At 53.2% G+C, this 25,837-nt stretch overlaps 2 protein-coding genes across 2 annotated transcripts in view; one reads left to right on the plus strand and one right to left on the minus strand.

The window, feature by feature from the left end:
- LOC142472420 (mitochondrial carnitine/acylcarnitine carrier protein-like) overlaps positions 1-9,498 on the minus strand; it is a 46,096-nt gene extending 36,598 nt beyond the window's left edge. The window contains exon 1 of the mRNA XM_075579512.1: positions 9,325-9,498. Coding sequence (XP_075435627.1) covers positions 9,325-9,435 — 111 coding nt within the window. The 5' untranslated portion in view covers positions 9,436-9,498. The remainder of the gene's footprint in view (positions 1-9,324) is intronic.
- LOC142471882 (deoxyribonuclease-1-like 1) overlaps positions 1-25,837 on the plus strand; it is a 47,201-nt gene that overhangs the window by 16,516 nt on the left and 4,848 nt on the right. The window contains exons 2-8 of the mRNA XM_075578309.1: positions 14,800-15,074; positions 15,667-15,755; positions 15,830-15,916; positions 17,813-17,925; positions 19,714-19,826; positions 19,991-20,148; positions 24,203-24,293. Of these exons, the coding sequence (XP_075434424.1) occupies positions 14,940-15,074; positions 15,667-15,755; positions 15,830-15,916; positions 17,813-17,925; positions 19,714-19,826; positions 19,991-20,148; positions 24,203-24,293 (786 nt within the window). The 5' untranslated portion in view covers positions 14,800-14,939. The remainder of the gene's footprint in view (positions 1-14,799; positions 15,075-15,666; positions 15,756-15,829; positions 15,917-17,812; positions 17,926-19,713; positions 19,827-19,990; positions 20,149-24,202; positions 24,294-25,837) is intronic.

A 25,837-nucleotide genomic window follows, 5' to 3' on the forward strand; every position in this document is an offset into this window, starting at 1 on the left:
AAATAAAACGGGGCGAGTACGGGGTACAGAAAATAAAACGGGGCGAGTACGGGGTACAGAAAATAAAACGGGGCGAGTACGGGGTACAGAAAATAAAACGGGGCGAGTACGGGGTACAGAAAATAAAACAGGGCGAGCACGGGGTACAGAAAATAAAACAGGGTGAGCACGGGGTACAGAAAATAAAACGGGGCGAGTACGGGGTACAGAAAATAAAACGGGGCGAGTACGGGGTACAGAAAATAAAACGGGGCGAGTACGGGGTACAGAAAATAAAACGGGGCGAGTACGGGGTATAGAAAATAAAACGGGGCGAGTACGGGGTACAGAAAATAAAACGGGGCGAGTACGGGGTACAGAAAATAAAACGGGGCGAGTACGGGGTACAGAAAATAAAACGGGGCGAGTACGGGGTACAGAAAATAAAACGGGGCGAGTACGGGGTACAGAAAATAAAACGGGGCGAGTACGGGGTACAGAAAATAAAACGGGGCGAGTACGGGGTACAGAAAATAAAACGGGGCGAGTACGGGGTACAGAAAATAAAACGGGGCGAGTACGGGGTATAGAAAATAAAACGGGGCGAGTACGGGGTACAGAAAATAAAACGGGGCGAGTACGGGGTACAGAAAATAAAACGGGGCGAGTACGGGGTACAGAAAATAAAACGGGGCGAGTACGGGGTACAGAAAATAAAACGGGGCGAGTACGGGGTATAGAAAATAAAACGGGGCGAGTACGGGGTACAGAAAATAAAACGGGGCGAGTACGGGGTACAGAAAATAAAACGGGGCGAGTACGGCGTACAGAAAATAAAACGGGGCGAGTACGGGGTACAGAAAATAAAACGGGGCGAGTACGGGGTATAGAAAATAAAACGGGGCGAGTACGGGGTACAGAAAATAAAACGGGGCGAGTACGGGGTACAGAAAATAAAACGGGGCGAGTACGGGGTACAGAAAATAAAACGGGGCGAGTACGGCGTACAGAAAATAAAACGGGGCGAGTACGGGGTACAGAAAATAAAACGGGGCGAGTACGGGGTACAGAAAATAAAACGGGGCGAGTACGGGGTACAGAAAATAAAACGGGGCGAGTACGGGGTACAGAAAATAAAACGGGGCGAGCACGGGGTACAGAAAATAAAACAGGGCGAGTACGGGGTACAGAAAATAAAACGGGTGAGTACGGCGTACAGAAAATAAAACGGGGCGAGTACGGGGTACAGAAAATAAAACGGGGCGAGTACGGGGTACAGAAAATAAAACGGGGCGAGTACGGGGTACAGAAAATAAAACGGGGCGAGTACGGGGTACAGAAAATAAAACGGGGCGAGTACGGGGTACAAAAAATAAAACGGGGCGAGTACGGGGTACAGAAAATAAAACGGGGCGAGCACGGGGTACAGAAAATAAAACAGGGCGAGTACGGGGTACAGAAAATAAAACGGGGCGAGTACGGGGTACAGAAAATAAAACGGGGCGAGTACGGGGTACAGAAAATAAAACGGGTGAGTACGGCGTACAGAAAATAAAACGGGGCGAGTACGGCGTACAGAAAATAAAACGGGGCGAGTACGGGGTACAGAAAATAAAACGGGGCGAGTAGGGGGGTACAGAAAATAAAACGGGGCGAGTACGGCGTACAGAAAATAAAACGGGGCGAGTACGGGGTACAGAAAATAAAACGGGGCGAGTACGGGGTATAGAAAATAAAACGGGGCGAGTACGGGGTACAGAAAATAAAACGGGGCGAGTACGGGGTACAGAAAATAAAACGGGGCGAGTACGGGGTACAGAAAATAAAACGGGGCGAGTACGGGGTACAGAAAATAAAACGGGGCGAGTACGGGGTACAGAAAATAAAACGGGGCGAGTACGGGGTACAGAAAATAAAACGGGGCGAGTACGGGGTACAGAAAATAAAACGGGGCGAGTACGGGGTACAGAAAATAAAACGGGGCGAGTACGGGGTACAGAAAATAAAACGGGGCGAGCACGGGGTACAGAAAATAAAACAGGGCGAGTACGGGGTACAGAAAATAAAACGGGTGAGTACGGCGTACAGAAAATAAAACGGGGCGAGTACGGGGTACAGAAAATAAAACGGGGCGAGTACGGGGTACAGAAAATAAAACGGGGCGAGTAGGGGGGTACAGAAAATAAAACGGGGCGAGTACGGGGTACAGAAAATAAAACGGGGCGAGTAGGGGGGTACAGAAAATAAAACGGGGCGAGTACGGGGTACAGAAAATAAAACGGGGCGAGTAGGGGGGTACAGAAAATAAAACGGGGCGAGTACGGGGGTACAGAAAATAAAACGGGGTGAGCACGGGGTACAGAAAATAAAACGGGGCGTTAACAACTTCCCACTCTCAGTCAGGACTGTTCTGCTATTATTACAATGGTTATTATTACTGTTATTATTAGTATGGTTATTATTACTGTTATTATTAGTATGGTTATTATTACTGTTATTATTAGTATGGTTATTACTGTTATTATTAGTATGGTTATTATTACTGTTATTATTAGTATGGTTATTATTACTGTTATTATTAGTATGGTGTGACAAACGGCTTACTCCGGGGCTCCGTCGTCTGTCCGGGACTGTTTAGAACACGGTCTTTTAGGGTAGGTTAAATGATGAGGCGTCACGTACTGTTCCTTTAAACAGGCTATGCCTGGTTTATTCAGTCCCAGGCACTGAGACTGCCACAGTGCATACAACAGAAAACAGATCAAAACAAAAGCTGCTCACCTGAGCGATAACTTAACTTAGATATCCCTGACTCAGGGTTGGAAGTGGCTTTTCCACTTCCAACATCAAAACACGGTACTTTTGCAGTCTTACACAAATGAACAGAAAGATTGAACCTGTTTGGGGAAGAGGCTTCTCCCCTCTGTAGTTCAGCAGCCTTCCAGCCTCCTGGCTCTTGTGGAGAGACCAGAGCAAACAGGAAAACAGTCTTACATACCTGATTCCTAATTAGCATGACAGGTGACAGAAATCAGGCAGCAGACAAACTCTGGTCTGGATCTCTCATCCCTCAGTTCCAGCGCTTGCCAAACTGTGGGATGGAGTGTATGTATTATAAGGCTGCACTCCCAGGCCAAACAGGATAGAAACTGTTTAGTATCCTGGGAGCCCTATATACGGAATTTATTACCATCCCCTGGTTTCTGTCACATATCCTCCCCCCCAGCTCAGACCTCGAGGGATGAGCGACCATGGATATTAGGGAGTGCATCCTTGACAACCCGTCAGCATTGCCATGTTTGTGCCCTGACCTGTGTTCCACAGAAAATTTAAAGGGTTGTAGGCTTAGGAACCACCTGGTCACTCTAGCATTCTTTTCCCTGTTTTGACACATCCAGGTAAGGGGTGCATGATCTGTGACCAACCGGAATTTTCTCCCCAACAGGTAGTATTTGAGCGTCTCTACAGCCCACTTTATTGCGAGACACTCTTTCTCTACTATGGAGTAATTTTTCTCCTGGGAATTTAGTTTCCTACTTAAATAAAGGATGGGGTGCTCCTCACCTTGAGACTCCTGGGAGAGTACCGCCCCCAGCCCTACCTCAGATGCGTCGGTTTGGACTACGAACTCTTTGGAGAAGTCAGGTGTGACCAACACTGGTTGGGCACAGAGAGCTTCTTTCAGGCTTCTAAAGGCTTGTTCGGTTTCGGGGGACCACTTTACCATTAGCGGTCCTCTTGCTTTTGTGAGGTCAGTTAGTGGGGTTGCCTTAGTTGCAAAATTGGGAATAAACCTTCTATAGTACCCAATTAACCCCAAAAAGGTCCTTACTTGTTTTTTTGTAACTGGCCTTGGCCAATTTTGTATCGCCTCCACTTTGAGTGTTTGGGGTTTGAGTAAACCTCTGCCAATAGAATATCCCAGATACTTGGCCTCCTCCAGACCAATAGTGCATTTAGCGGGGTTAGCAGTTAGTCCAGCAGACCGGACTGCGTCAAGCACAGCTTGGACCTTTGGAAGGTGGGATTGCCAATCCTCACTATGGATTACCACATCATCCAGGTAGGCGGCAGCATACCGAGCATGTGGTTTTAAAATTTTATCCATCATTCTTTGGAAATGTGGCGGGAGCTCCATGTAAGCCAAAAGGCAACACCTTATACTGAAAGAGGCCGTCTGGGGTTGAGAAGGCTGTCTTTTCTTTTGCCCTTTCTGTGAGGGGAACCTGCCAGTACCCTTTTGTTAGTCTAGGGTTGTGAGATATCGGGCTTTGCCCAGTCTCTCTACAAGTTCATCTACACTGGGCATAGGATAAGTATCAAATTTTTGACACCGCGGTTAGTTTCCGGTAGTCATTACAAAACCTTGTTGTACCATCTGGCTTTGGGACTAAGACTATAGGGCTGTTCCACCCACTTTGGGATTCCTCAATTACACCTAGTTTTAGCATTTTTTTAACCTCTAAACTTATAGCCTTTCTTTTGGCCTCCGGGATTCGGTACGGTTTAAGGGTTAACTCGGACCCCCGTTCAGAGACTAGGTCATGTTCAATACGCTAGTTCTACCTGGTTGTATAGAGAAGATTTCTTTGTTTCTTCTCACTAAATTCTGAACCTCTCGTTTCTGATGAACAGACAGGGTTTCAGCTATGCTAACCTCTGGGTCAGTTTCTTGATTCTCTGACGGACCTGGGGGTACTAGGGTTAACAAGACTTCTCTATCTTTCCAGGGCTTGAGTAGGTTTATATGGTAAATTTGCTCAGGTTTCCTCCTACCTGGCTGTCTTACCTTATAATTTACTTCTCCCACTCTTTCCAAGATCTCATATGGCCCATGCCATTTAGCAAGGAATTTACTCTCCACGGTGGGAACCAGAACTAGTACCCTATCACCTGGAAAAAAAAATTCTGACCCTAGCACCCTTATTATACGTATCCTCTGTGCTTCTTGAGCTTTCTCCATGTGTTCCCTCACTATGGGTAGGACTGCAGCAATGCGGTCCTGCATCTGGGCAACATGCTCTATTACACTTCTGTAAGGGGTAACCTCATGTTCCCAAGTCTCTTTGGCTATATCCAATAAGCCCCCTTGGGTGTCGGCCATACAATAGTTCAAACGGGGAGAAGCCTGTGGATGATTGGGGAACTTCCCTAATGGCAAATAACAGTACGGTAACAAACAATCCCAGTTTTTCCCATCTTTATCAACCGCCCGCCGTAACATGCTCTTTAAGGTTTTATTGAACCTTTCCACTAAACCATCTGTTTTGTGGATGATAGACTGAGGTTCTGAGATGCTTGATTTTTAGGAGTTTACATAGCTCTTTTGTTACTTGGGACATAAACGGTGTTCCCTGGTCAGATAGAATCTCTTTAGGAATTCCGACCCGGGAAAACAGAACTACTAACTCTTTTGCTATGTTTTTAGCAGAGGTGCTACGTAGGGGAACTGCCGTCCGGATATCGGGTGGCATAATCCAATATTACCAATATATGCTGATGTCCCCTAGCAGACTTTATTAAGGGTCCTACTAGATCCATAGCAATCCGGTCAAATGGTACCTCTATTATGGGAAGGGGTACCAATGGGCTGCGGTACGCCTTGAACGGGGCGGTGATCTGACATTCTGGGCATGAGGAGCAATAGTTTGTAATTTCTGCCAGAACCCCAGGCCAATAGAAGCTTCGGAGAACCTTTTCTTTTGTCTTTTCCACCCCCAGGTGTCCCCCCAATGGATGACTATGTGCGAGGTGTAATACTACGTTACGGAATGTCCGTGGTACCAACAATTGTTTAGTTGTAACTGATTTCCTTTTATCAACCCGATATACTAGGTCGTTCTCTACCTCGAAGTAGGGGTAATCAAGTGACCTATCTGTTTGGCCAGGAGTACTATTCTGGTCCCGTATATTTCCCCTTGCTACCGCTAATGTGGGGTCCTCCCACTGGGCCTTCTTAAAACTCCCAGGACTGACCTCTAGGTCAGCGAGGGTCTTATCCGGTTCTGGGGTGGTAAGTGTCTGATCAACATCTTGATTTGGGGTATTCCCTACCAAAGTAGTGATGGGGAAGGGAATTTTACAGCACTCCTCCTTTTCCCCCTTCTTATTTGGGCCCTCGTCAACCTCCATTTCTGAAAAAGGGAAAGGATTTGTTTCTTCTAATACTTCGTTATGGTCCGCTATTGAACTCTGGGCGCTATTCTGAGCGGGGGACCACATTTTTAGAAAATGGGGAAAGTCGGTCCCTATTAACACATCATGTGCCAGTTTGGGTACAATACCCACCTTGAAATCTAAAGAACCAAACTCTGTTTCAAAAAAAACATCAACAGTGGAATATTCATGATTATCCCCATGTATACAGCAAATTGCCACTCTTTGTGAACTGTTTCCCTGTTTCTTCTTAATGGGCAAGAGGTATTCGGACACAAGTGTGACCATGCTCCCAGAGTCAAGAAGTGCCCGAACCCTCCTACCATTAACCTTTACAAATGCCCACAAATGGTTATTCAAGGGGTCCTCTGGGCTAGGGCCCATACATTGGGACAACAGCGCATAAGGTTCCACGCTGTTGCATTGCATGGGCTCATCATTTAGTGGGCAGATTTTTGCTGTGTGGCCCCTCTCATGACAATTTACACATTTAGGTACATAGTCTGTGTCCCACTTAGAGCCTTTTCCCGGCTCCCCATGTTGGCTATTGCCCTTAGTGTGCGAACCACTGTTGCTGGTGCTGCGTGAAGGTGGTCGCCGCTCTTCAGCGCCCCTTAACCCCGGTACCCTTTTACCGTCTCTGGAAGAGTCCTGGAACCTTGGGTAGTGGGGTTGCTCCACGACTGTGGGTTGCGGGTTCTCTTCTGCTGCATTGTACCTTTCTACGAGGGCCACAAGCTCATCCGCATTGTGGGGGTCACTCCGACTGACCCAACGGCGTAAGGCAGAGGGAAGTTTTCTCAAGAACTGGTCCATGACCAACTGTTCCACGATGTGGCTGGCTGAGTTGATCTCGGGTTGTAGCCACTTCCGGGCGAGGTGGATGAGGTCATACATCTGGCTTCGGGTGGCTTTATCCATCGTGAAGGACCATGCGTGAAACCTTTGGGCGCGAACAGCCGTGGTTACGCCGAGGCGGGCGAGGATCTCGAACTTCAATTTTGCATAGACGTTAGCTTCGGCTGGCTCTAGATCAAAGTAAGCCTTCTGGGGTTCGCCGCTTAGGAAGGGTGCGATTAGACCAGCCCACTCAGCTTCTGGCCATCCCTCTCTCTGTGCCGTGCGTTCAAACGTGAGAAGATAGGCTTCCACATCATCCGAGGGTCCCATCTTCTGACGGTAGTGGCTTGCCCTGGTCATTTTCGGGACTGGGGCTGCCTCTGCCAGTGGAAGGTTACTGATAGTCCCCCTTAGGATCTCGAGTTCCTGCTGTAAGCCCTGGGCGAACCGTTGTTGCTCCTCTCTCAGCAAGCGGTTTGTCTCTTGCTGGTTTGCATTCGTCTGTTGCTGGTTTGCATTAGTCTCTTGCTGGTTTATTGACAGCCGTTGCTGGATTGCATTAGTCTCTTGCTGGGCTATTAACAGCTGTTGCTGGGTTTCATTCGCGTCTTTCTGGACAGCGACATTGCGTACCAGGGCACTCACCACGTCTTCCATCTTGTTTGGAGAGAGAGGGAAAAAAAACCTTTTTTTTTTTTTTTTTTTTTTTTCTTTAAAGTTCTTTAACCCCCAGACCTTTTAGTGTTCTGCCCGCATTCTCCACCATATGTGACAAACGGCTTACTCTGGGCTCCGTCGTTTGTCCGGGACTGTTTAGAACACGGTCTTTTAGGGTAGGTTAAATGATGAGGCGTCACGTACTGTTCCTTTAAACAGGCTATGCCTGGTTTATTCAGTCCCAGGCACTGAGACTGCCACAGTGCATACAACAGAAAACAGATCAAAACAAAAGCTGCTCACCTGAGCGATAACTTAACTTAGATATCCCTGACTCAGGGTTGGAAGTGGCTTTTCCACTCCCAACAACAAAACAAGGTACTTTTGCAGTCTTATACAAATGAACAGAAAGATTGAACCTGTTTGGGGAAGAGTCTTCTCCCCTCTGTAGTTCAGCAGCCTTCCAGCCTCCTGGCTCTTGTGGAGAGACCAGAGCAAACAGGAAAACAGTCTTACATACCTGATTCCTAATTAGCATGACAGGTGACAGAAATCAGGCAGCAGACAAACTCTGGTCTGGATCTCTCATCCCTCAGTTCCAGCGCTTGCCAAACTGTGGGATGGAGTGTATGTATTATAAGGCTGCACTCCCAGGCCAAACAGGATAGAAACTGTTTAGTATCCTGGGAGCCCTATATACGGAATTTATTACCATCCCCTGGTTTCTGTCACAATGGTTATTACTGTTATTATTAGTATGGTTATTATTACTGTTATTATTAGTATGGTTATTATTACTGTTATTATTAGTATGGTTATTACTGTTATTATTAGTATGGTTATTACTGTTATTATTAGTATGGTTATTACTGTTATTATTAGTATGGTTATTATTACTGTTATTATTAGTATGGTTATTACAGTATTACTATTGTTATTATTACTATGGCTATTATTACTAATACAGCATGTGACACACAGACGCAGCGTTGGCTGAGCAGGACACGGGTGTCACGCATGTTATATGCAGGTGTGCGCTACAGGCAGCCCTGTCATGTTATACACAGGTTCCTATCCAGCTCTTAGCCGCACAAACATCAACACATACCTGATCACTTGTATTATATATATATATATATATATGTACTATATACAGGAGCCGCACTGACACAGTGACACACAGACACAGTGACACACAGACATAGTGACACACAGACACAGTGACACACAGACATAGTGACACACAGACACAGTGACACACAGACATAGTGACACACACAGGCAGACTGAAAATGACATACAGACACACACACAGTAATAGACACACACAGTGGTACACAATGTAACACTATGACAATGACACACATATACACACACACAGTGACACACGGACACCGACAGACACACAGTGACACACATACACAGCAGCACACACATTCACAATGACACACACACACACACACACACTGTGACACTGACACACACAAAGTGACACACACGTGATAAATTGGAGACCCCATGGAGAGTTTGAAACTGGAACGGAAACCTGGAGTCTAGTAACTGCCGTTAATAACTATTAAATAGGTTGAGGCAGTGCGGGAGTTGCGTTATCTTAAGATAACCCATCAATAAGGGCTTAACCATTTCAGTGCCAGAGAGGCCAGCTGCTACGCATAGGAGGGGAATACTCACTTTGATGGTGTCCAAGGGTTGCCCAGCTAGTATGAGGCTCACCCCCCCCACCCCTCCAGCAAAGAAGTTCTTGACAGGAGAGACCCTCTCTGCCCCCCTCTTGGATGCCATGTGTGTGAAAGTGAGGGAGGGTGGGGTGTGGGAGGGTGGGGTGTGTGAGGGTGAGGGAGGGTTGGGTGTGAGGGTGAGGGAGGGTGAGGTGTGTGACAGTGAGCGCAGGGTGGGGTGTGTGACAGTGAGCGCAGGGTGGGGGAGGGTGGGGTGTGTGACAGTGAGCGCAGGGTGAGGGAGGGTGGGGTGTGTGACAGTGAGGCAGGGTGTGGGGGAGCAAATCAGAGAGGGGAGATTGGGGGAGGAGGGTCAGGGAGGTTAGAGAGTTATGATCAATGCTATGCGGAGTGAGCGAGCATCAGACCTGTGAGGATCAGACGTTTTTGTGAGGTCAGTGAGTTCTGAGTGAGGTCAGTGAGTTCTGAGTGAGGTCACTGAGTTCTGAGTGAGGTCACTGAGTTCTGAGTGAGGTCAGTAAGTTCTGAGTGAGGTCAGTAAGTTCTGAGTGAGGTCAGTGAGTTCTGAGTGAGGTCAGTGAGTTCTGAGTGAGGTCAGTGGTAGATGTCAGAGCGACGTCAGTATTCGGAGAGAATATAAGTGAGAGATAGCCCTGTAAGTGGGAGTGAGTGAAGTAAAAGTGAGGCGGAGTAGTGTGACCGAGAGATATTGCTCGTTGTCCCTGTGTGTGTGTGTCACTGTCCCAGGGCAGCGAGAAGTCCTGGCATAAAAGTGCCACCTCCATGTGCCCGCACTGTGACACAGCCAGAAAGGTTAAAGTCTGCACAATGAATCATTAGCAGCTCTGTGTGTTACTCTGTAACTGTGTGTGTGTTACTCTGTAACTGTGTGTGTGTTACTCTGTCACTGTGTGTGTTACTCTGTCACTGTGTGTGTGTGCCACTCTGTGTGTGTCTGTGTCACTGTCTGTGTGTTTCATGGTGTGTGTGTGTGTTACTCTCTGTGTGTGTCGCTGTGTGTGGGGGGGTCACTGTGTATGCGTGTGTCGCTGTGTGTGTGTTACTATGTGTGAGTGTGTGTGTGTTACTCTGTAACCTGCTCCACGGAATCTCTCCCACTAATCTGAGGAAGCTCTGTGGTAACACAAACCCACGTAAAGCCGCCATTGTAGTGCGCGCTACAGCACGTCTGACGGAGCGGTGCAAACAAAATACAGCAACCCTATCGGGCCGACCATAGTGCGAGCGATGAAGAGCGATGAAGAGCGACCACGTGGCAGAATTTTGACCCGACAAATAATTGTTTTTTCGTGCGTCGGCCACATCACGTAAGCAGTTCAGCCAATGAGGGTGAACCAGCCTGGTCACACCCCTGCCACGCCTCCCCATCTACAGTGCACACATCGCCAGGGGCGACAGGCGCACGCGACGCGCTCGCGCCCACTATATCCAATGCCCAACACGTAGAGCAGCGATCCGTCCATTCCCATTACCCTGCGTATCTGCGCAGCACCAATTAACACCTTCCCTGCCAGATAGGGTCGCCAGGCGGCTTCTCCAAACATACTGGACACAATGGTGACAGGCGCGACGCGCGCGAGACACAAATAATCGCAACGCAAAGATCTGCACGAAGACATTACTGTTCTGGGCCCAGGCTCGTATGTAGCATGTGAATAGGTCCATGCAGCATAGCCCGCCCCCTGTTACAGCACACAAAGTCCTCCTATTCGCTTCACCTTTATTGAGGGAGTAACAGAAGTATAAAGGTTCTATATGAGGATTGTGCTCGCAGATCTCTCTCGTCAGGAGAATAACCTATGAGAGGAAGGTATCCTGCTATGGGGAGTGCTTCTCTGAGGGGAAGGTAAAAAGGATTTCCCTTCTGAGGGAGCAGGGGAAGATGTCTACTCACTGTGTCTGCTTGTTGGAAAAGAGGGAGCACACTTTCCTGTCAGACAGGAACACGCTAAGGGGCATACCAATATGCAGATAAAGCAGGGGGAGAGGATTAAACCAATCTCAACTGGGAGTATTGGGAGGTTGCCATGGCAACTGAATAGAGGCTGTGTAAAAGGGGATTACTTGTAACAACTATGTTGCAATATACACAGCTCTGGCTGCTTCAGAGCAGGGAAAGCATGTAACTTTAGCTGGGGAGGGCAGGAAAATACACAGAAAAACACTCCTGTTCCAGGACAATTGGGGGTGATGCTGACTTTGGGGGTAATTCATTTAAATCTCGTGGCTGTAACGCTGCAAACCAGCGCACATTTATCAGACTAAAAAACATCGTTTCATTGGAATTCACTTATTGCGGCATTTTGGGCACAGAAGGAGAGACGGAGACTGTTATACAATGCATACTGTCTGCAGCAGCTGGGGGGAGGAGACGGAGGGGGGGGGACAAACATCTGGGGGGAGGAGAGGGAGGGGGACAAACATCTGGGGGGGGAGGAGGGAGCGGGACAAACATCTGGGGGGGAGGAGAGGGAGGGGGACAAACATCTAGGGGGGAGGAGAGGGAGGGGGACAAACATCTGGGGGGGAGGAGAGGGAGGGGAACAAACATCGGGGGGGAGGGGGAGGACAAACATCTGGGGGGGGAGGAGAGGGAGGGGGACAAACATCCGGGGGGGAGGAGAGGGTGGGGAACAAACATCTGGGGGGGAGGAGAGGGAGGGGGACAAACATCCAGGGGGGAGGAGAGGGTGGGGAACAAACATCTGGGGGGGAGGAGAGGGAGGGGAACAAACATCTGGGGGGGGGGAGAGGGAGGGGGACAAACATCTGGGGGGGAGGAGAGGGAGGGGGACAAACATCCAGGGGGGAGGAGAGGGTGGGGAACAAACATCTGGGGGGGAGGAGAGGGAGGGAAACAAACATCTGGGGGGGGGGAGGGAGGGGAACAAACATCGGGAGGGAGGGGGAGGACAAACATCTGGGGGGGGGCGAGGGAGGGGAACAAACATCGGGGGGGAGGAGAGGGAGGGGAGGACAAACATCTGGGGGGGGAGAGGGAGGGGAACAAACATCGGGGGGGAGGAGAGGGAGGGGGACAAACATCTGGGGGGAGGAGAGGGAGGGGGACAAACATCTGGGGGGGAGGAGAGGGAGGGGAACAAACATCTGGGGGGGAGGAGAGGGAGGGGGAAAAACATCTGGAGGGGAAGGTGACGGAGGGGGACAAACATCTGGGGGGGAGGAGAGGGAGGGGAACAAACATCTGGGGGGAGGAGAGGGAGGGGAACAAACATCTGGGGGGGAGGAGGGAGGGGAACAAACATCTGGGGGGGAGGAGAGGGAGGGGGACAAACATCTGGGGGGAGGAGAGGGGGGAAACAAACATCTGGGGGGGGGGGGAGAAGAGGGAGGGGGACAAACATCTGGGGGGGAGGAGAGGGAGGGGGACAAACATCTGGGGGGGAGGTGGGGGAGGGGAACAAACATCTGGGGGGGAGGAGAGGGAGGGGGAACAAACATCTGGGGGGGGAGGTGGGGGAGGGGAACAAACACCGCGGCTTTCCAGGGGAAGAGGAATGCCTTTATTTAAAAAAATAATACGTTGCTGTTTTTTTGCAGCTGAGGATTTTAATAAGTAGACACGGTGACAGGGCGACACGGTGACAGGGCGACACGGTGACAGGGCGACACGGTGACAGGGCGACACGGTGACAGGGCGACACGGTGACAGGGCGACACGGTGACAGGGCGACACGGTGACAGGGTGACACGGTGACAGGGCGACACACCGTCCTTCCCTCCCTGTGCCCGGTGACAGGGTGTCCTTCCCTCCCTGTGCCCGGTGACACAGTGACACGGTGACAGGGTGTCCTTCCCTCCCTGTGCTGGTGACACAGTGACAGGTTGACACGGCGTCCTTCCCTCCCTGTGCCCAGTGACATGGTGACAGGGTGTCCTTCCCTCCCTGTGCCGGTGACACAGTGACAGGGTGACACGGCGTCCGTCCCTCCCTGTGCCCGGTGACAGTGACAGGGCGTCCTTCCCTCCCTGCGCCTGTGACACAGTGACAGGGTGACACGGTGACAGGCTGTCCTTCCCTCCCTGTGCCCGGTGATAGGGTGTCTTTCCCTCCCTGTGCCGGTGACACAGTGACACGGTGACAGGGTGTCCTACCCTCCCTGTGCCGGTGACACAGTGACACGGTGACAGGGTGTCCTACCCTCCCTGTGCCGGTGACACGGTGACAGGGCGTCCTTCCCTCCCTGTGCCGGCTGACATAGTGACAGGGTGACACGGTGACAGGCTGTCCTTCCCTCCCTGTGCCGGTGACACAGTGATAGGGTGACACGGTGACAGGCTGTCCTTCCCTCCCTGTGCCGGCTGACACGGTGACAGGACGTCTTTCCCTGCCTGTGCCGGGTGTCACAGTGACAGGCTGTCCTTACCCCCCTGTGCCCGGTGACAGACAGGGCGTCCTTCCCTCCCTGTGCCGGCTGACACAGTGACAGGGTGACACGGTGACAGGCTGTCCTTCCCTCCCTGTGCCCGGTGACACAGTGACAGGGTGACACGGTGACAGGGCGTCCTTCCCTCCCTGTGCCGGCTGACACAGTGACAGGGTGACACGGTGACAGGCTGTCCTTCCCTCCCTGTGCCGGCTGACACAGTGACAGGGTGACACGGTGACAGGCTGTCCTTCCCTCCCTGTGCCGGCTGACACAGTGACAGGGTGACACGGTGACAGGCTGTCCTTCCCTCCCTGTGCCCGGTGACAGTGTCCTCCCCCCCCTGTGCCCGGTGACACTGTGACAGGCTGTCCTTCCCTTCCTGTGCCCGGTGACACGGTGACACAGTGACAGGGTGTCCTTCCCTCCCTGTGCCGGGTGACAGGGTGACACGGACAGAAGGGACTGTCATACTTTGCCTAACACAGGACAGGGGTAACTGCAGTGATTCACACCCGTGTGCCACCACACAGACCCCTCATAAATGCACCTCTGAGGTTACAACCAAAGTGCAAAACGGAAACTTTGGGATTATTGTAATAAATAAATAATGGCATCTTTAAACCGCGTCTAACTAGGAAACGGTGACATCACGTGAGTAACGCGTCACCCGTGCGTTAAATAAACCAGCAGTGTTACCCTGCAAATAAGGCAAAGCTACGGGGTTATTGTACAGGGGCGCAGGGGCGCAGGGGCGCAGGGGCGCGTGGGGTGTCTGACTGAGTGCAGTCAGTAGGTGGCCTCTTGACACAGGGTGCCAGCACCCCCACCCCCCTACCCTTCCTTCCCCCACTCACTCCTTCCTTCCCCCTCACCCTTTTCTTCCCCCCACACACCTTCCCCAGTCCCTCTACCCCCCACACCTTCCCCAGTCACCCCTACACCTTCCCCAGTCCCCCCCTACGCCCCCACACCTTCCCCAGTCCCCCCACCCCACACACCTGCCCTCCTCCACCCCCCCCCCCCACTTCTCCCAACATTATTTCCTTCCCTTGCAGTCGCAGCACTAACAGAAGCTGGGCCCAGGAGCTGACTATCAAATCTCTGTCAGCGGGACCTGCAACTCCTGGCTCTGCAGAGAAGGTACCAGAGGAAAGGCACAGAGAAGCCCCTTAGCGAGGTGCCCCCCGCCACAGATATGCCCCCCTGGGGCCCTCTCCTCCTCCTCCTCCTCTGCCCCTGCGTGTGCGCACTAAAGATCTGTGCTTTCAACGCGCAGCACTTTGGGGAGAAGAAGGTGGCCAAAGACCACGTTCTGACCGTCATTGTCCAGGTAAGACAGGCCCACGCTGTCACTGCCCCCCAGCATGTAGTGACCTGCACCCCCGGCACTAACCCAACCACATAAAAAGGGCAAACGGTGACATTGGGGGCAGGGGCCCTGGGACCCCCTGCACAGGATGGGGGGGGGGGGGGGGGCAGCATTAATAGGACCATTTCCCAAACAGCCTACAAGGCCACTTGAGTACATTTCTCCCACTTCAAAGACAGTATTTTCACCTTAAAACAGCACTATCTGTACGTAGCTCTTTAAGAAGAGATTACCCAATGAAGGCCCAAAAGAATCGGGATGTAGCTGCTGTGTCATTTAAAATAGGGCGTTTAATTAAGCCATATGAAAGGCGGCTAAGAACCCCCACGCGTTTCACCCCTAGCAGGTGCTTTATCTCACACGGACATTTAAATAGCCCCTCCGTGGAGCTGCGTGGTCCAGCTCGGGCCAGCCCCACGCAGCTCTATACAATACGAAAGACTTGTACAGAGATATACAAAGTCAGCCCAGGGACGGGGCGCACTCACGCAAACACTGCAGGGGAACCAAAGAGCTGACACTCTAATCCGCCTCATTATCTCTGTCCTTGCAGATCCTGCGGCGGTGTGACATCTGCCTCCTGCAGGAGGTGCATGACACCAAGGGACTGGCGACAGCCAAACTCCTGGGGGCCCTGAACAGGTGAGAGGAGGGCGGGGGGCCGGTACCTGCTGAATCGGGGAGATCTCTGATTACCCCTCTGTGTCTCCCCACAGACCCCACACCTCCGACCTGTTCCTGTCTGTCAGCAGCCCCCCGCTGGGCAGGAACGCTTACGTGGAACAGTATGTGTTTGTATACAGGTGAGTCTGGGATAACCCCGTGTCCCGCGGAGACGCAGCGCACAGGCGGAGCACTCTGCGTGGAAGGCTTGCAATCCCGGGGCACAGGGAGATAAAGGGCACGAGGAGAGTTCATGCTTACCTTTGCTTACCTGTGCGTTAGGAGTTTATGCTTACCTGTGCTTACCTGTGTGTTAGGAGTTTATGCTTACCTGTGCGTTAGGAGTTTATGCTTACCTGTGCTTACCTGTGCGTTAGGAGTTTATGCTTACCTGTGCTTACCTGTGCGTTAGGAGTTTATGCTTACCTGTGCTTACCTGTGCGTTAGGAGTTTATGCTTACCTGTGCTTACCTGTGCGTTAGGAGTTTATGCTTACCTGTGCTTACCTGGGCGTTAGGAGTTTATGCTTACCTGTGCTTACCTGTGCGTTAGGAGTTTATGCTTACCTGTGCTTACCTGTGCGTTAGGAGTTTATGCTTACCTGTGCTTACCTGTGCGTTAGGAGTTTATGCTTACCTGTGCGTTAGGAGTTTATGCTTACCTGTGCTTACCTGGGCGTTAGGAGTTTATGTTTACCTGTGCTTACCTGTGCGTTAGGAGTTTATGCTTACCTGGGCGTTAGGAGTTTATGCTTACCTGTGCTTACCTGTGCGTTAGGAGTTTATGCTTACCTGTGCTTACCTGTGCGTTAGGAGTTTATGCTTACCTGTGCTTACCTGTGCGTTAGGAGTTTATGCTTACCTGTGCTTACCTGGGCGTTAGGAGTTTATGCTTACCTGTGCGTTAGGAGTTTATGCTTACCTGGGCGTTAGGAGTTTATGCTTACCTGTGCTTACCTGTGCGTTAGGAGTTTATGCTTACCTGTGCTTACCTGTGCGTTAGGAGTTTATGCTTACCTGTGCTTACCTGTGCGTTAGGAGTTTATGCTTACCTGTGCGTTAGGAGTTTATGCTTACCTGTGCTTACCTGTGCGTTAGGAGTTTATGCTTACCTGTGCGTTAGGAGTTTATGCTTACCTGTGCGTTAGGAGTTTATGCTTACCTGTGCTTACCTGTGCGTTAGGAGTTTATGCTTACCTGTGCGTTAGGAGTTTATGCTTACCTGTGCTTACCTGTGCGTTAGGAGTTTATGCTTACCTGTGCCTACCTGTGCGTTAGGAGTTTATGCTTACCTGTGCTTACCTGTGCGTTAGGAGTTTATGCTTACCTGTGCATTAGGAGTTTATGCTTACCTGTGCGTTAGGAGTTTATGCTTACCTGTGCGTTAGGAGTTTATGCTTACCTGTGCGTTAGGGGAGTCCAGGTGCTGCTGCCTGATTCTGTTTAAAAAGCCAATTTCGCTTGCAAAATGCTGTATAATTATACAGCAAAAAACCCTGTGCAGCCACCCCTGGGTTGTAACTGCGGCTGCACGTGTGTAATATTCTGCACGGCAACGCAGAGAGCGGCGCAGTGATATTACAGGTGATGGCGCGATAACGAGATGAGCGGCACAGACACTTAGGGACTTATTGGACGCGGAATTGGTGCGGTCGCACTTTGCTGAATAAGCCCTGTGATGGATAAGTCGCTGTGTAAGCTTTGCTGCCCTCTCTGTGCTGCCTCTGTGGTGATGCCATTTTTAATTTGTCTCGTTTCCTCTCTAGAGAAATAGGTTCATAATGCGGTCTTTATTTCCATTCGATTATTAAGTAAAGCCGGATATTTTCTAAGCCAGGCCTCACACTCCTTTACTGGGATGCGCAGTGGGGGGGGGGAGGGGTGGGTGCGCAGTGGGGGGGGGGCTGCGCATTGGGGGGGGGCTCTTTATAAAGCATCATGAAAGCAGTAACCAGTCACACACAGCGCCTCTCACATGCACGCAGGATAATGTCCCAGTCCTGCATTCCTCTGTCACATGATCTCTGCCCTCTGCAGGTCAGACAAGGTCAAAGTGACCGACCAATACAAATACGCAGATAATGACCCATCCAATCCGGACGTCTTCGCTCGGGAGCCGTATATTATCCGCGTGTCTCTGCCGTCCACAGGTGAGAAGTTACACCGGTACACGCCTTTCCTCGCCGCGCCGCGACTCCCTGCGCCTTCACACAGTGTGTACCACTGAGCCACTTTGCAGGGTCTCTTCTCCCACATTACGGCTGGAAACGTGGGGTTCGCTTATTAACATAACGGCACAAAACAGGAACAAAAACTAAATGCCTGGCCCCTCGGGGCCACTAACTACAAGTCAGTCCCCTAACTACAGACTGGAGAGCGACAAACGTAAACCTTTTACCTCTGTAAGTGACCCTCCCACCGTCTCTCGGACCCTCTCAGGCTGTTAGTTTGACCGAAACAACCGGCGGCCCCGCGTCCAGCAGGCCTGGGAACCGTTCCCACCTGCGGCCCCGTGTCCAGCAGGCCTGGGAACCGTTCCCACCGGCGGCCCCGCGTCCAGCAGGCCTGGGAACCGTTCCCACCGCGGCCCCGTGTCCAGCAGGCCTGGGAACCGTTCCCACCGCGGCCCCGTGTCCAGCAGGCCTGGGAACCATCCCCACCGGCGGCCCCGCGTCCAGCAGGCCTGGGAACCGTCCCCACCGGCGGCCCCGCGTCCAGCAGGCCTGGGAACCGTTCCCACCGGCGGCCCCGCGTCCAGCAGGCCTTGGAACCGTCCCCACCGGCGGCCCCGCGTCCAGCAGGCATGGGAACTGTCCCCACCGGCGGCCCCGCGTCCAGCAGGCCTGGGAACCGTGCCCACCGGCGGCCCCGCGTCCAGCAGGCCTGGGAACCGTCCCCACCGGCGGCCCCGCGTCCTGCAGGCTTGGGAACCGTTCCCACCGGCGGCCCCGCGTCCAGCAGGCCTGGGAACCGTTCCCACCGGCGGCCCCGCGTCCAGCAGGCCTGGGAACCGTACCCACCGGCGGCCCTGCAGGTTGGGGTGAGGCTCAGTTCTGCCAGTCACGTCCCCACCGGCGGCCCCGCGTCCAGCAGGCCTGGGAACCGTTCCCACCAGCGGCCACGCAGGTTGGGGTGAGGCTCAGTTCTGCCAGTCACGTGACCAGTGGCTTGCCCAGCTAGGAGTTTAACCTCCTGCGTGCTGGAGGATATCACCCAGTCTGGAATAAATGAAGAGATCAGCGCTCCACGGATTTTAAAAGTTCCGTTTTTATTGCGCCATACACAACGCCCGTTTCGCCTTCGTACTGGTCTCCCACCCACTGGGGATATCAGCAAACAACGAAAGAAAGAAGATGCAGCCAATCGGGAGCCTAAAGATCAGCCTGTCCTTGTGTCTAATATTGTGTGTTTAACGCTATGTGATTGCTAAGGGGTTCAGGTGTTTGATGTCTATCACATTGTTATGTGATTGAGGGGGGAATATATACTCCTGGTTTTGTCTTTGGCACTATGCCTTTTTCACGTGAGAGAGACCAGTACTAAGGTGGAAACGGGCGTTGTGTATGGCGCAATAAAAACGGAACTTTTAAATCCGTGGAGCGCTGATCTCTTCATTTATTCCAGACTGGGTGTTACCGGTATCCCCTGAACCAGCAGCACCGGTAATACTGTTACTGTATGTATCTGGTTTAAGGTGTGCAGCATATCATTGAATTTGTGTTGGAGTGTATTATACTGCACGCTCTCTCTAACAGAGACAGTCTGTGACTGTCACAATATAGATAAATGTGTGTGTGTGTGTGTGTGTGTGTGTGTGTGTGTGTGTGTGTGTGTGTGTGTGTGTGTGTGTGTGTGTGTGTGTGTGTGTGTGTGTGTGTGTGTGTGTATCCAGGAGAGGTCAGTGGTAACACTGTGCGTTTCCCCCCCTCTGCCCCCAGCCCTGCTGGATCTGGTTCTGGTTCCTCAGCACACGGACCCTGACACTGCGGCCGCGGAAATCAATGCGCTTTATGATGTTTTCCTGGACATCAGGGGTCGCTGGAGGGCAGAGGTGAGACGGGGGCCTTGTTATACAATGAGAAGTGTGGCCCCTCTCAGCTTTCCATGTGCTGCTGTACCTGCTGCCGCCTCTCACCGGGGCAATTACCCAACATCGGGCACCCCCCGCAGGCTGCAGCCTGCTCACGTCACCCCCTTCTCGCCCTCGCTTTGCAGAACATCATGTTTCTGGGGGACTTTAACGCTGGCTGCAAGTACCTGTCCAAGAAGAAGAGGAGCTCCCTGCGCCTCTACAGCGACCTCGTGTTTCATTGGCTGATCGGAGACAGCGCGGACACCACCGTGAGAGAGAGCACTAACTGCCCCTATGACAGGTGAGGGCCGGAGGAGGGGGGTATATAACGGGCCCGATTTACCAAGCAGTGCTATTCCCAACACCACACCCCGACGTCATCAAAGCGCCACCCGCTGCGCCCGAAGCGGTGACACCCGCCAGTGCCGAGTGAGCGAGGATACAGAGGAGGGGGCGCGCGCGGCGCTGTATACACAGGCGCGTCCGGTGCTGTATACACAGGCGCCAGTTATAGGGATATACACACAGTGCTGTATACACAGGCGCCAGTTATAGGGATATACACACAGTGCTGTATACACAGGCGCCAGTTATAGGGATATACACACAGTGCTGTATACACAGGCGCGTCCGGCGCTGTATACACAGGCGCCAGTTACAGAGATACACACACAATGCTGTATACACAGGCGCGTCCGGTGCTGTATACACAGGCGCCAGTTATAGGGATATACACACAGTGCTGTATACACAGGCGCCAGTTATAGGGATATACACAGTGCTGTATACACAGGCGCGTCCGGTGCTGTATACACAGGCGCCAGTTATAGGGATATACACAGTGCTGTATACACAGGCGCCAGTTATAGGGATATACACAGTGCTGTATACACAGGCGCGTCCGGCGCTGTATACACAGGCGCCAGTTACAGGGATACACACACAATGCTGTATACACAGGCGCGTCCGGCGCTGTATACACAGGCGCCAGTTATAGGGATATACACACAGTGCTGTATACACAGGCGCGTCCGGCGCTGTATACACAGGCGCCAGTTACAGGGATACACACACAGTGCTGTATACACAGGCGCGTCCGGCGCTGTATACACAGGCGCCAGTTACAGGGATACACACACAGTGCTGTATACACAGGCGCGTCCGGCGCTGTATACACAGGCGCCAGTTATAGGGATATACACACAGTGCTGTATACACAGGCGCGTCCGGCGCTGTATACACAGGCGCCAGTTACAGGGATACACACACAATGCTGTATACACAGGCGCGTCCGGCGCTGTATACACAGGCGCCAGTTACAGGGATACACACACAATGCTGTATACACAGGCGCGTCCGGCGCTGTATACACAGGCGCCAGTTATAGGGATATACACACAGTGCTGTATACACAGGCGCGTCCGGCGCTGTATACACAGGCGCCAGTTACAGGGATACACACACAGTGCTGTATACACAGGCGCGTCCGGCGCTGTATACACAGGCGCCAGTTACAGGGATACACACACAGTGCTGTATACACAGGCGCGTCCGGCGCTGTATACACAGGCGCCAGTTATAGGGATATACACACAGTGCTGTATACACAGGCGCGTCCGGCGCTGTATACACAGGCGCCAGTTACAGGGATACACACACAATGCTGTATACACAGGCTCGTCCGGTGCTGTATACACAGGTGCCAGTTATAGGAATATACACACAATGCTGTATACACAGGCGCGTCCGGTGCTGTATACACAGGCGCCAGTTACAGGGATACACACACAATGCTGTATACACAGGCGCCAGTTACAGGGATACACACACAATGCTGTATACACAGGCGCGTCCGGCGCTGTATACACAGGCGCCAGTTATAGGGATATACACACAATGCTGTATACACAGGCGCCAGTTACAGGGATACACACACAATGCTGTATACACAGGCGCCAGTTACAGGGATACACACACAATGCTGTATACACAGGCGCCAGTTACAGGGATACACACACAATGCTGTATACACAGGCGCCAGTTACAGGGATACACACACAATGCTGTATACACAGGCTTGTCCGGTGCTGTATACACAGGCTTGTCCGGCGCTGTATACACAGGCGCCAGTTATAGGGATATACACACACAGTGCTGTATACACAGGCTTGTCCGGCACTGTATACACAGGCGCCAGTTACAGGGATACACACACAATGCTGTATACACAGGCTTGTCTGGTGCTGTATACACAGGCGCCAGTTATAGGGATATACACACAATGCTGTATACACAGGCGCCAGTTATAGGGATATACACACAATGCTGTATACACAGGCACCAGTTACAGGAATATACACACAATGCTGTATACACAGGTGCCAGTTACAGGGATACACACACAATGCTGTATACACAGGCGCGTCCGGCGCTGTATACACAGGCGCCAGTTACAGGAATATACACACAATGCTGTATACACAGGCGCGTCCGGCGCTGTATACACAGGCGCCAGTTACAGGAATATACACACAATGCTGTATACACAGGCGCGTCCGGCTCTGTATACACAGGCGCCAGTTACAGGAATATACACACAATGCTGTATACACAGGTGCCAGTTACAGGGATACACACACAATGCTGTATACACAGGCGCGTCCGGCGCTGTATACACAGGCGCCAGTTACAGGAATATACACACAATGCTGTATACACAGGCTTGTCCGGCGCTGTATACACAGGCGCCAGTTACAGGGATATACACACAATGCTGTATACACAGGCTCGTCCGGCGCTGTATACACAGGCTCCAGTTACAGGAATATACACACAATGCTGTATACACAGGCACCAGTTACAGGAATATACACACAATGCTGTATACACAGGCTCGTCCGGTGCTGTATACACAGGCTCCAGTTACAGGGATATACACACAATGCTGTATACACAGGCGCGTCCGGCGCTGTATACACAGGCTCCAGTTACAGGGATATACACACAATGCTGTATACACAGGCGCGTCCGGCGCTGTATACACAGGCGCCAGTTACAGGAATATACACACAATGCTGTATACACAGGCTCGTCCGGCGCTGTATACACAGGTTCCAGTTACAGGGATATACACACAATGCTGTATACACAGGCGCGTCCGGCGCTGTATACACAGGCTCCAGTTACAGGGATATACACACAATGCTGTATACACAGGCGCGTCCGGCGCTGTATACACAGGCTCCAGTTACAGGGATATACACACAATGCTGTATACACAGGCGCGAGCTGTATACTGAGGGCTCATTTTGTAGGTTAGATATACATGAATTTTCCCATATAAACACCACGCGGTATAATTACTGAGAAGCTAAAGATGTATCTTATTCTAAGAGCTAAAAACGTACGCGCAGAGCGAGCGCAGAACTAGCACCGAACGCACAACTAGCACAGCGCAGACCGAGCGCAGAGCGAGCGCAGAACTAGCACCGAACGCACAACTAGCACAGCGCAGACCGAGCGCAGAGCGAGCGCAGAACTAGCGCAGAACTAGCACCGAACGCACAACTAGCACAGCGCAGACCGAGCGCAGAACTAGCACCGAACGCACAACTAGCACAGCGCCGACCGAGCGCAGAACTAGCACCGAACGCACAACTAGCACCAAGTGCAGAATTAGCGCAGAACTAGCGCAGAACGCACAACTAGCACCAAGTGCAGAATTAGCGCAGAACTAGCGCAGAACGCACAACTAGCACCAAGTGCAGAATTGGCGCAGAACTAGCGCAGAACGCACAACTAGCACCAAGTGCAGAATTGGCGCAGAACTAGCGCAGATCGCAGAGCGTAGAACTAGCGCAGATCGCAGAGTGAGCGCAGAGCGTAGAACGAGCGCAGATCGCAGAGTGAGCGCAGAGCGCAGAACTAGCGCAGATCGCAGAGTGAGCGCAGAGCGCAGAACTAGCGCAGATCTCAGAGTGAGCGCAGAGCGCAGAACTAGCGCAGATCGCAGAGTGAGCGCAGAGCGCAGAACTAGCGCAGATCGCAGAGTGAGCGCAGAGCGTAGAACGAGCGCAGAGCGTAGAACGAGCGCAGAGCGCAGAACTAGCGCAGATCGCAGAGTGAGCGCAGAGCGCAGAACTAGCGCAGATCGCAGAGGTGAGCGCAGAGCGTAGAACGAGCGCAGATCGCAGAGCGTAGAACGAGCGCAGATCGCAGAACGAGCGCAGAGCGTAGAACGAGCGCAGAGCGTAGAACGAGCGCACATGGACAGGGTCCGGGAGGCTCCTGCGGGACCCTTATTCAGACAGGAAATGATCTCAGCGCGGGTAACGCTGACTCCATTTTCTTCTCAGGATCGTGGTTTACGGGAAGGAATTACAAGACATTGTTCACTCAGCCACAATATACAACTTTACCCGAGAGCTGGGACTCAGCGAGGCACAGGTACAGGGGGGGAGCGAGGCACAGGGGGAGCGAGGCACAGGGGGAGCGAGGTACAGGGACAGAGGGGAGCGAGGCACAGGGACAGGGGGAGAGAGGCACAGGGGGGAGCGAGGCACAGGGACAGAGGGGAGCGAGGCACAGGGACAGGGGGGAGCGAGGCACAGGCAGGGGAGCAAGGCACAGGGACAGGGGGAGAGAGAGGCACAGGGACAGGGGGAGAAAGGCACAGGGACAGGGGTTGCGAGGCACGGGGGAGCGAGGTACAGGTACAGGGGGAGCGAGGTACAGGGGGGGAGCGAGGCATAGGGGGAGCGAGGGACGGGGGGAGCGAGGCACAGGGGGAGCGAGGCACAGGGACAGGGGGGAGCGAGGCATAGGTACAGGGGGAGCGAGGGACGGGGGGAGCGAGGCACAGGGGGGAGCGAGGCACAGGGACAGGGGAGCGAGGCACAGGGGGAGCGAGGCACAGGGGGGAGCGAGGCACAGGGACAGGGGGGATCGAGGCACAGGAACAGGGGGGGGAGCGAGGCACAGGGACAGGGGGGAGCGAGGCACAGGGGGAGCGAGGTACAGGTACAGGGGGATCGAGGTACAGGGGGAGCGAGGGACAGGGGGGAGCGAGGGACAGGGGGGAGCGAGGCACAGGTACAGGGGGAGCGAGGTACAGGGGGAGCGAGGGACAGGGGAGAGCGAGGCACAGGGGGAGCGAGGCACAGGGACAGGGGGAGCGAGGCACAGGTACAGGGGGAGCGAGGCACAGGTACAGGGGGAGAGAGGCACAGGGGGAGCGAGGCACAGGGGGAGAGCAAGGCACAGGGGGAGCGAGGCACAGGGACAGGGGGAGCGAGGCACAGGTACAGGGGGAGCGAGGGACAGGGGGGAGCGAGGCACAGGTACAGGGGGAGCGAGACACAGGTACAGGGGGAGCGAGGCACAGGGGGAGCGAGGGACGGGGGGAGCGAGGCACAGGGGGGAGCGAGGCACAGGGGGAGCGAGGCACAGGCACAGGGGGAGCGAGGCACAGGGGGGAGCGAGGCACAGGCACAGGGGAGCGAGGCACAGGCACAGGGGGGAGCGAGGCACAGGCACAGGGGGAGCGAGGCACAGGGGGAGCGAGGGACAGGGGGAGCGAGGGACAGGGGAAGCGAGGGACAGGGGGAGCGAGGGACAGGGGGAGCGAGGGACAGGGAGAGCGAGGGACAGGGGGGAGCGAGGGACAGGGGGGAGCGAGGGACAGGGGGGAGCGAGGGACAGGGGGAGCGAGGCACAGGGGGAGCGAGGCACAGGGACAGGGGGGAGCGAGGCACAGGGGGAGCGAGGTACAGGGGGGAGCGAGGCACAGGTACAGGGGGGAGTGAGGCACAGGGGGAGCGAGGCACAGGGACAGGGGGGAGCGAGGCACAGGGGGAGCGAGGCACGGGACAGGGGGGAGCGAGGCACAGGGGGAGCGAGGCACAGGGGGAGCGAGGCACAGGGGGAGCGAGGGACAGGGGGAGCGAGGGACAGGGGGAGCGAGGCACAGGGGGGAGCGAGGCACAGGGACA

The sequence above is a fragment of the Ascaphus truei genome, chromosome 21, assembly GCF_040206685.1.
Source record: "Ascaphus truei isolate aAscTru1 chromosome 21, aAscTru1.hap1, whole genome shotgun sequence".
In the NCBI taxonomy this organism is placed as follows: Eukaryota; Metazoa; Chordata; class Amphibia; order Anura; family Ascaphidae; genus Ascaphus; species Ascaphus truei.